Source organism: Neovison vison, chromosome 2 (genome assembly GCF_020171115.1).
Source record: "Neovison vison isolate M4711 chromosome 2, ASM_NN_V1, whole genome shotgun sequence".
NCBI lineage: Eukaryota > Metazoa > Chordata > Mammalia > Carnivora > Mustelidae > Neogale > Neogale vison.
Genome location: NC_058092.1, coordinates 546,440 through 557,262, shown reverse-complemented (window position 1 = coordinate 557,262; position 10,823 = coordinate 546,440). Strand labels below are relative to the sequence as shown.

The 10,823-nt window shown below is 64.1% G+C and overlaps 1 protein-coding gene across 1 annotated transcript; it reads right to left on the bottom strand.

Moving 5' to 3' along the window:
• Window positions 1–3,857: 3,857 nt before the first annotated feature.
• Window positions 3,858–7,910, bottom strand: VWA1 (von Willebrand factor A domain containing 1). The gene is made up of 3 exons (XM_044236308.1): window positions 7,788–7,910; window positions 6,144–6,701; window positions 3,858–4,570 (listed from the first exon to the last, which is right to left on the bottom strand). The coding sequence occupies exons 1-3, from the start codon at window positions 7,858–7,860 to the stop codon at window positions 3,858–3,860; spliced, it is 1,344 nt and encodes a 447-aa protein (XP_044092243.1). The 5' UTR covers window positions 7,861–7,910.
• Between the last annotated feature and the right edge of the window lie 2,913 nt (window positions 7,911–10,823).

Sequence of the window (10,823 nt, the reverse complement as noted above, 5' to 3'; positions counted from 1 at the left end):
CTGAGGAAGATGTGTTCTCCGAGAGGGGCTGTGAGGGGGCCTTGGCGGCGGCACGACACACCCTCTTGCTTGTCTTAACCGGAAGTAACCACAGCACAGCCCATTCTGATTTTCACACCTGCATCAGAGGCTCATAGTTCCATGTGTCACTTCGCACAAAATGACAGTTCCCGGGGACGCCTGGGTGGCTCAGTTGGTTAAGCAGCTGCCTTCGGCTCGGGTCGTGATCCCAGCGTCCTGGGATCGAGTCCCACTGAAAGACCCTTCCCCCAGTTAACTAATTAACTGCTCTTTTGCCTTTCTGTAACCGCTTGGCTTTTAGGGGGTGATACTGGTCTCCTGTTTGAACAAGATACCTTCTGCTAATAGCAAAGGCATAGGCAGGAGGCAGGGGGCCGCATAGTCACGTAGGCAGGATGCTTCTCTGCTGAGTAATAAGGTCCAGCTCCCCCTCCTCACTCCCCCTTCCTGCCTTTTTCTTTGCACGCGCGGGTCCTCCAAAGCCAATCCGCAAACACCAAGTATGCCTTTTTCAAATGTTCAAATTGTCAGCCAATCAGCTCTGCCCCATCCAAAACTTGTTTGTATCTGTCTATAAAAATCCTGCACCACCCCAGCCTGGGGTGCTCAGCTAGCAGGAGCTGCTGACCACCCGCAGGCGCCTGCGCTACAATAAAGAACCTCTTGCTGTTTGCATCCTGTGGCAGTGTTGAATTCTTGGGTAAGGGGATCCGCGGGTCTTACACCACATGGGGCTCCTTGCTCAGCAGGGAGCCTGCTTCTCCCTCTGCCTCTAGCCTGCCACTCTGTCTGCCTGTGCTTACTCTCTCTCTCTCTAACAAATAAAGAAAATCTTAAAAAAAAAAAAAAAATGACAGTTCCTGCAGGTGGCAGCCTTGGCCTGGACCTAGTAGATCGAGAAGCCTGCAGGGATGTGGGGGGAGACCAGGACAAAACCGTTTCCTGGAGGTTGTTCCCAGACGTGGCCAAGACTTACCAACCTTTAAGAGTTGCCTGGGTGGCTCGATCATTTGAGGGTCTGAGTCTGGATTTTGGCTCAGGTCGTGACCTCAGGGTCATGGGCGGAGCCCCCCATCTGGCTCTGTGCTCAGCATGGAATCTGCTGGAGATTCTCCCTCTGCCTCTCCGCACCCTGTGCATGTGCGTGCCTGCGCACTCTCTCTCTCAAATAAAGAAAGAAATCTTATTAAAAAAAAAAATTAGGGGCACCAGGGTGGCTCAATGGGTTGAGCCTCTGCTTTCGGCTCAGGTCATGGTCTGGGGGTCCTGGGATCGAGCCCCGCATCGGGCTCTCTGCTCAGTGGGGAGCCTGCTTCCCCCTCTCTGCCTACTTGTGATCTCTGTCAAATAAATAAATAAAAATCTTTAAAAGAAAATTAAAAGTTGCCTGGAACGGTGCAAAGGGCAGCACTTTCAAGGTAAGGGCTTCCAGAAGAGACATTCCTTGGCATGGAAGTGGGGGCTCCTTTCCCTGCCCTCAGCATGTGGCAGTGATGAGCAGAAGCTGGAGCGTCTCCCGGGGAGCAGGGCCGTGTGTCTTCGGCCACTCTGCCCTCGCTTGGGGTTGCAGGCGTGTTTGGGGGAGGAGCCCATCTGTCTCAAGGGCATGACAGCCATTAGGAAAGCAAATGCCAGTATTCTTGTTTCTCTTGTCGCCAGCACACCACTCTGCAGGCTGGACCAGGAGGCTCGGTGTGGAAGGGGAACCGTTCCAGGGGCCCAGTGGGCTTGGACCTACAGGTACCCAGAGCATCAGGGCTGGGCACCCTGGCCTGCATGTGGGGCGTTCTGATCAGGTCTGGGGAAGGGTTCCCTCTCTGGTTGATGCTGCCTAGGACCCTGTTGTTCACATCCACCAGCCTTGGGAGGGGTCAGCTGGCTGCGCAGCCTGCTAACCACTGGTCAGGGTATAAGCAGGTGCCTGCAGTGGCACACGGACCACAAGGTGCCACTTGGCTTCCCTGGGCCTGACCCGCCAGGGGTTGTGGGGACATGTAGGAGAAACCCAACACCCAGTCAGCAGTGCTTCCCTACCCTCTGACCAAGTCTGGCCTGGCCTGCCACTACCGGGGTACTCTGGACCCACCACCTACACCCCTGCCTGCCCTGCCAGCCACACAGGAGGGGCAGGAGCCCTTTGTCCCCCATGCCACTGTTACATAGGCACACCATGGGCTCGTGCGCCGCTGGCCCCCACAAACAGTCAGTACACAGACCAGTGTGTGCTGCAGGCCCTGGGTGCTTAGGGAGCCATGTGATTCTTGGGAGCCTGGTCCTCGAGAAATGGTGGCAGGCCAGCCCGACTGAAGTTTGCCTCCAAACCCAGGCCCACCAAGCCCAAGTGGGCAAACTGAGAACACCGTCAAGGACTCTGAGACCACCTCTCAACGGGGCGGGGTTTTGGGATACCCGTCACACTGCTGCTGAGGGAGTGGTCTTGCCAGCAGAGGGCGCCACAGCCCCACCCTCGGTCTGAAGGCTGCGGTGGGGACCGCTGGGCACAGCCCGGTCCGGCTCCTGCCTTCGGCCACTGTGCTCCAAACCGCGGGGTGGGCCTGTAGAAATGCCCACGGCCCTCTGAGGAGAGGCGGATGTCAGGGTGCTCCCACCCTCCGCAACACGGGGGGCTCTGCTCCCCTCCTCTTCCCCAGCACCAGCCCCAAAACACGAGCCTTGGCTCTGGAGCTCTTAGAGTGTTGGGACGGCGTAAAGCACTCCAAGGAGACCGCAGAGCTCAGTTTACAACTAGTTTATGTACTTCAGAGTCTGGGATGTTAGTGGGGAAGAGGCAGTGTGAGCACGGAGCTGGACAAGACAGAAGTACACCCCTTGGTGGGGCTGGGGGACAGTGGGTACTGCCCTTAGGACGTGTCTGGTGGCCCCAGTAGAGTAGCAGTGACAGCAGGTGGGGTCAGAAGATGCTGTAGAGAGAATCGCTGGGGTGCCCCCCCACGGGCCCTTGTTTGTCCCCGCCCAGGCATGGAAGCTCCCCACCCAGACACACCACCCTGTGCATGCGCTAGCCTTGGGGCTTGCAGGGTCCTGTTCCTTCCGGAAGGTGCGGTCTGCATCTCTGTGGCTGCAGGGGGACCCTGCGGGGTCCTGGGCAGGAAGGCAGGGCCACGGTCCCCAGCAGGCACTACCGGCAGGCCAACGGAACGCCTTAGTAGTGCCCAGCTTTCTGCTCACCCAGCTGCTGACCGCGCCATCAACCTGCTGGCACAACTCCCTGCCCTTCTCCAGATCCTGTCCCCACCGCAAAGCCTTTGGAATCCAGCCAGAGCCAGCTCCTGCCCTTCCCCAACCACCTTCTACCAACACCTAGGACCCGAGTGGCCGCAGGGACTCAGAGCGGCCGACCGGACGAAGCCCGCTCAAACCAATGCCAGCCCTTCCCCCAGAGGGACTGGTCCTTCACAAGCGACAGGTCCGGCCGCTCCGCTCGGCTGCCTCCTGTCCTGGGCTCAAGGTCAGTCCTGTATCTGATGTTCTCAGCCCGCCCCAGGCTCCCTGCCCACCTTCCCGCTAACTCCTGCCCAAAGGACAGCACCGCGCGCCCAGCTCTGGGCCCGGGCAGGGCAGGGGGTCGCGTTGGCAAGAGCTGCTGCCACAGCGGCAGCGGAGGGTCAGGCTGGGGAGCCAGGCGAGCCCCCCTCCCCGACCTGGAAGGCAGACGCCCGAGCCGGCGGCCCTCCGCCGCCGCAGGAGAGTTGGGACGGGGGACGGGGGTTCGGGCGCAGTCGCCGCGGGGCAAGACCCAGGTTCCGGCGGCGCGCGCTGCCCCGCCGGGCTGGGGAGAAGGGGGCCCTCGGGCGGGCGGGGCGGCCGGCTCCGGCTCACGGCGCCCGGCCCGCGGCCCCCGGCGGCTGGGGGCGCGGGGCGCGGCTGCGCGGGCCGTCGGGGGTGCAGGCCTTGGCCGACAGCGCCCTCTCGCGGCCGGAGCGGAAGGCGGCCGTCACGGTCACCAGGTAGGCGGTGCCGGGCGCCAGCCCCTGCAGCGTCGTGCCGTTGCGGCCCGCGGGCACCTCCACGCGCTGCGCCGCGCCGCCCGGCAGCGGCCCGTACTGCACGTGGTAGCCGAGCACCGCGGCCGGGCCCAGCGCCGGGGCCCAGCTCACGCGCAGGCTGCGCGGCCGGGCGTGCGAGACAACGATGCGCTCCGGCCCCGCCTCCTCTGGGGGTGGCGGCGGAGGGCGCGTGAGCGGAGGGGGCGGGGTCTCGTCCTGGCCCCGCCCCGCGCCCGCGGCCCCGCCCTCCGCGCCGAGCTCACCGGGCAGCGTGTGCACCCGCAGGTGCTGCGGCCTCACGAGGTGCACGTTGGACTCGGGCACCAGCGCCACCTCGTAGTCGGTGTCGGGGTCGAGGTTGGTCCAGGCCCAGCCCGTGGCGTTCCCCGGCAGCTGTTGGCGACGCACGGTCCCCGGGTCAGTGCTGGGCGCCAGCTCCAACATGTAGTAGCCGGAGTCTGCGGTCAGCAGGGGCGGCCAGGCCAGGCGGAAGCCGCTGGACGTGACCTCAGAGGCGCGGAGCTGCTGCGGCCGCATCGCGTCTGCGGGTGGTGCAGGGCGTCAGGTCTCCTCTCGCCCGGCCTGGGGCCCTGACTGCTGACTCAGGGCGGACGGGACAGGGAGATGTGGGGGACAGCCCAGGCTCCGCCACCGCAGCCGTGCTAATGATACACGACCCAGTGACAGGGCTGGGCTACGGAACCTGGGACCCCATCAGGCGCTGGCGGCAAACCCCAGCAGGTGAGGAGCCGTCGTGGCCACTTCCCACCACTCCAGTGACCTAAACAGGGCCCCTCAAAGGTGGTGTTTTAGAACAGAGGGCCAGCCCCCTTCCAGGGCCCCAGTGGCCAGCACAGAGTGTGGGGTCAGCTCTGGACAGCCCATGCAAAGGGGCACCACTGGGGCAGCCAGAAGATGGGAGGCCACGGGTGGGGGGACACCCCAAAGGGGGGTGACGTGACAACTCCAAGAGAAGCTGGGCGAGCGGTCAAAATACCACCTGCCTCAGATTTCTAGGAGGGGGGCTCCAGAGTGGGACCCCCAAATGTGCATTACTCCGAGCCTATGACACTGAGTGACCATGCAAGCAGGTAAGGTTGATAAATGTCTGGGGAGTTACGCCCATTGGGCTCCTCATGCTTCCTCATTTAATGTCAGGTGCTCCAGCTGTCAGCCTGGCACTCATTCTCCTGCCCATGCCCCAGATTCAGACCCCACCCCACCCCTAGAGCCCCCGCCCCACTGCCTCACTGCCCTGCAGCCTTGGGTTCTTCTGTCCAGCTGCTTGCTTTTCCTCCTGCTGTCCCCTCCAGACTCACAGTGGCTGACTCGGGGGCCACCAGAGCCCAGGTATCCCTGGGAGAAATCTCTGAAAGGACCCTCTGCCTCCTGCAATCCCCGGTCCAACTCCTTTCAGGTTTTGGTGGATGATTAACCCACAGGCGGAGGCTCAGGAAGAATCCTGGGTTAGTGGCATTTTTCAGTGGATAGAGCCAGCTGAGCTAGTAATCAGGCCCTTCATCTCCAGCCCTCCCACCGTGAGGTTTGGCTGGGTGGGGGGTGCGGAGCTGGTCTGTAAGGAAGTTGGTGAGGAGCTGCTAGCCCGCAGGGGGCCCTCCCTGGTCCAGCCTCCTCCTTAGCAAGTCCCCAAACCACCAAGTCACTCCGCAACTGTCCTCCCCCCTAGGGTGGCAGGGCCTGTGCTCTGTGCAACCCCAGGCCATCCCGACCCGGCTCTCTCACCCGCAGGCATGTACAGGAGCCTGCGGGGTCCATCGGCACAGTCCTCAGGCTTGGGCCTCCCGCTTCCTCTCCATTTAACCACATCCCACCACACGCAGCCCCTTGGTCGCCCGGCCCCTCCAGGCCCTCCACCCTGGGGTGGGCCCCCTGCACGTGTTTACTCAGGCCTGACCCTCTGCCCGCTAGAGCCCCAGGCAGTGAAGCCTACAGGGCGCACAGCCTGTGTCCCTGGAAGATGCAGAGAGAAGCCTTGTGAGTTTACCTCCCTGCTGACCAGCCCCCACAAAGTGCCGTTGGCCAGGCCCCTGGCCCCTGCTCCAGGCCCTCGAGTCCCTCTCCCTGCACCTCTTCTGGGGCTCCTTGGCTACCTACCCAGAATGGATGCCCTCAGCTCCTGGGCAATGATGTGTAGGTCATCCACATCCACAAAGTGTAGGTACTTCTCAGGGGGCGCCGAGGCAGCAGCTGACAGCTCCAGGAGGTTGCCGCGGCCAGTGCTGACGATGAAGACAGTGACACCCAGATCCTTCAGCTCCTGCATGGGGGGTCCCACGGGGTCGCTGGAGCCGCCGTCTGTCACCCACACCAGCACCTTGGGCACCCCTGGCCGGGCCCCCGCCACCTCCGCAAAGAGCTGCTCCTTGGCGTACGCCAGCGCCAGGCCAGTGTTGGTGTCGCCCATGCGCTGGGCTGCAGTACGTATGGCATCCTGGACAGCCTCACCTGAGCTGTGCTGGCCGAAGGGGAACTCGGTGTACGGGCGGCTGCCCACATGCACCAGGCTGGCACGCAGAGCCCCGGGGCCCAGGGGCAGCAGGCCCACCAGCTGCCCCACAAACTCCCGAACTCGGGAAAACTCATAATGAGACACGCTGGCCGAGCTGTCCAACAGAAACAGCAGGTCCCCCTGGGGGGCCGATGCTCGGGGGCCTGGGGGAGAGGGGAGGGTTCAGCCCCAGGTGGTGGCCCCCAGACAGCCCCACACCCAGGGCAGAACCCCCAGGGTCTGAGCTTCCCCTAAGCTGGAGCTTGTCCTTACCCAAGTAGGCCCTGAAAGTCTGCTCAGCCCCACCCACAAAGGTCCTGAAGCTGGCACCCCTGGGGAAAGGGGGAGAGGGGTCCTGAGCCAACAAGTGGCCCGCAGTCTCAGTGGGTTCAAGCTCTGCACCCTGGTCATATGCCTGGGGTGCTCTCTGGGCTCAGGTCTCATCTGTCACGGAGAGCCACCCCTCTAAGCCCCTCCAACCTCCCTTTGCTCAGCCCACTCTCTGCAGGCTGGAGCCAAGGGTCCTGGCCCAGCCCCCAGGAGTGTGGGTGGACAGGCCTGGGTCCCGGGGGTGGTCTCCTCAGGCCTGGCTTCAGGCCCACAGCCCAGCCTCCAGGTAAAGCGACTCCTTGTTGGGGCTGGGAGGCACAAAGTGGCTGGGCAGACTGGGGGCTGAGGTGGACAGATGAGGGACACAGAGCATGGTCACAGCCCATATGGCCAGGCTGGAGTCATGACCCCACTTGCAGACGATGTCACCCCTCCTCTGGACTCAGGAAGCAGGTTACCTGTTGCAGTAGCCTGAGGGTCCACCAGCCCCTCCAAACCCTTCCCCTTGCTCCCGGCACCCCAGGGGGCAACAGGACCCCTTCCACCACTGCGCCAAGGGCAGACAGGAGCTGCGGTGTCTCGGTTCTGATCTGTGCCTTGCGGCCTCTGTTTCCCCCAATCCGGTGGGGCGACTCGAGCCCTCCTACCACCCCAGCCCTCTACTAAGGGTCATCCCAAGGAGAAGGAAACTGAGGCAGGACGCCTCCCCCTCCCTTTCCAGACCCGCCCCCCACAACATCTGGCGCCCGCCAGGCAGCGGGGTGGGGGGGCACCTGGGTCCGCCCACCGCAGGTGGGTGGGGTGCCCGGCGGCCGTCCCTACCCCGCGGCCGCGGAAGGGAAAGAGACTGCCCCACGCAGGCAGCGGGGGTTAGGGGCGCCGCCCGAGCTGGAGCGCAGCCCGCCTCCGGCCTCACTCACCACGTTCGGCGCCGCTCCGCGCCAGCGCCAGCCGCAGGCTCAGGGCCAGGCTGAACGCCGTCCAGGCCAGCATCGCGGGGCGGGAAGGGGCGCGCTCAGCCTCCTCTCGCCGCTCGCTCGCTCGCTCGGGGACTGCAGGGCGCGCCGCCGCGCAGGCCGGCCCCGACCCCGCCCCCGGGAGGCCCCGTCCCCGAGGCCCCGCCCCCGGTGCACACTCACCCCGCGTGCGGAGGCGCACAGGCTCCGGGAGGCGGGAGGCGCGCGCGCGGAGAGACCCGGGCGGGTAGCGACACGCAGCGCTCCCGGAGGTGCGACCGCGGCACACGCGCGTGGGCGTGCACAGACACAGACACTGCAGCTCTCTTTCCTGGTTGGGAGGCTTCGGGGTCCCCACTGTCCCCTGCCCCCAGCCAGGAGCAGAGCCGGGAGCTCTCAGGCTGGACTCCCACCCCCAGGCCCACCGCCCGTGACCCCACCCCCAGTGCTATGAGTCTCTGAAATCAGGCCCAAGGGAAACCCAGGGGGTGCGATGGGGTGGGGGTGACACGGAGAACGAGGTCACCCTAGCAAGGCTGGGGCCCTGGACTCACCTCTACCACAGGGTTGAGACAGGGGTAGGTGTTGTCGGCTGGACACTTAGAAAGGAAAGGGGGCATTGGGAGGGTGCAGGGGTCTGAAGGGGAGCTTCCCCCACCCCTGCCTGGCTGCTTGGAGGAAGAGGCATAGGAGCTGGGAATGGCTGGTCCAGGCCCTGTCCAGTGTGACCATGCTGGAACTATTGTTGTGCCCATACACCCTGCCCAAGGAGGGGCCCAGGGCTTGACCCAACATCCGACTCCAGGACCAAGGGCAGGCCCTCAAGCCCTCTGGAGGGACCCATTAACCCCAGGGGTGGCTGACAGCAGTCAGCATCCTGAGGCCGCTCAGGCCTTAGGGCAGATGGCCTCCCCTTGGGCAGGAGCTGAGGGTCCAGATGAGGTCTCTCACTATTTCTTCTTGTCTTTTTTTTAAAAGATTTTATTTATTTGACACAGAGAGAGATAGCCAGAGAGGGAACACAAGCAGGGGAGTGGGAGAGAGAGAAGCAGGCTTCTTGCTGAGCAGGGAGCCCAGTGTGGGGCTCAATCCCAGGACCCTGGGATCATGACCTGAGCGGAAGGCAGATGCTTAACCCACTGAGCCACCCAGATGCCCCAAGGTCTGTCACTATGGAGACCACTGGCTTCTCCCAGCCACTACTCTGTGGAGCTGGGCGGGCACAGGTCCCCCGGTGCGAGGTGGCAGGCGTGTCTCTGCCAGGATGTCCCCTCCCTTCCCCCCTCCCCAGGAGGGTGGTCACAGCTCGGACGGATGGACTCAGTGGTGTTCCTTCCTCCCTTTATGGCAGGTGAGACACTGTGTGGGACGGGCCGGAGCTCCAGCTTTGCCTAAAAAAGGAAGTGGCTCAGCCAGGCTGGAGGATCCGGGCCGGAACAAGCGGGAACTGTGTCCCCGTCGCTCCCACCCCCTCGAAGGGAGTCTTGGCACGGCGGTGCTGGCTCAGCTCCACAGACCTCAGGCCTCTGCTGGGACCAGAAATGGCCTGGTGCTTCTGCCTGGGCCCTGTCTTTGGGGGGTGGGGCGTCACAACAGGCTTTGGCCCTTGAAGTCCAGGGTGTGCCTCCCAGGGGGGCCTTGTCTGGCCCCCGGCCCCAAAGCACACAGGCTGACCGGGACCTGCTGCTGGGGACAGTGAGTCAAGGCCATGGCCAAGCAGAAGCAGCCGGAGGCTGGGGCTGCCACCCAGAGCCAACCCTGGGAACCCTGGGGTGGAACCATCCAGGTAAATGTGAGCAAACACTTCTCGGTTCATCCTCTGTCTCACTGGGCACCCCCGGCCAGGGGCGGATCCTGGGCCATGGCGGACAGCCCTGGGGCAAGGCAGGAGCTCCCCAGCTTGGCCCCCAATTCCCCGTGTAGCAGGCAGGCCCCAGCCCCACTTCAGCCTGTGCTGCCGGGCCGGCAGGGAAGTTTCCGTCCCTTCTGGAAAAACTGAGCGGGTCTTCTTGGCCATGACTCAGGCCCTCGAGGAAGCAGCTGCCCTCCTCCCTCCGGCCTCTCCGTGAGACGGAGAAGGGATGAGAGGCCCAGTCTTCGGACTGGTCTGCCAGGGCCTCTGCCCAGACTTGGCTGAGCTGGCCACCAGCCCTGGTACATTCTTCCTCCCTCTGCTCGCAGGGAGCTGAGCTCTCACCTGACCCCTGGGAGGGCCCCCCCACCCCCACCCGCACCCCCACCCCCCGCAGTGTGGCCAGCTGTAGTCCCAGCCCCTGCTAGGCCCTGAGGCTTTCCTGCAGCATCAAGGAAAGTCTCATTCCAGCACCCTGCACTTCCCCACGGAGACTCGGGCAGAGGGAGGGTTCCCAGGGAGCGTGGGGGTCAGCCAGGAGTGTCATAGTCGGGGTCAGGGCTGGGCTTGAGGCAGACGCCAGAGGAAGCACAAATATAATTATCCGGAAACCTCCTCTCGGAAGAAAGACAGGCTGGGAGGCCAGGGGTTTTGAGAAGGACGGAGCAGCCAGGAGGGGGCAGGTCCCGCCCTCCCTCCCCCTCCCTCCCCTAGGCTCGCCCAGCCCCTGCCTTGCCTCCCCCCCCCACCCTGGCTGAGAGCCCCAGAGCAGCACTTCCTGGTGCCGGCCCACCCCACCCTAACCCCACCCGCTGCTCCACAGGCAGGTGGAGGGGCTTCTGGGAACGCTGGGGACACGGCTCTCTGAAGGCCCTGCCCCCACGGGGTCCACGGGAACACTCCTCCTCCACACAGTCCAGGCCTCTGCAGAGAAGAAGGGCCCTTTGTCCCCAGCTCACTGTGGTCATGTTGACCCTAGGGAAAAGGGCAGCTCCCAGGGCCTCTGACCCCAGCCGGAGGGCACTCTGGGCCCGAGGGGCAGAGCAGTGTGTGTCCCCACCCTACCCAGTGGGGTGCCCCGTGCCTGTTTTTTACATGTTTGTAAAAAAACAACTGAAGGGGGCACTGAAACAGGAACAGGGGCTGCT

Excerpts from the sequence above, each read along its gene's own strand:
- VWA1 (XM_044236308.1), bottom strand. The coding sequence starts at position 7,860 with ATGCTGGCCTGGACGGCGTTCAGCCTGGCCCTGAGCCTGCGGCTGGCG. Across the intron at positions 6,702-7,787 it reads GCGGAGCGGCGCCGAACGTG|GCCCCCGAGCATCGGCCCCC; the intron begins GTGAGTGAGGCC and ends CCTCTCCCCCAG. Across the intron at positions 4,571-6,143 it reads GCTGAGGGCATCCATTCTGG|ACGCGATGCGGCCGCAGCAG; the intron begins GTAGGTAGCCAA and ends CACCACCCGCAG.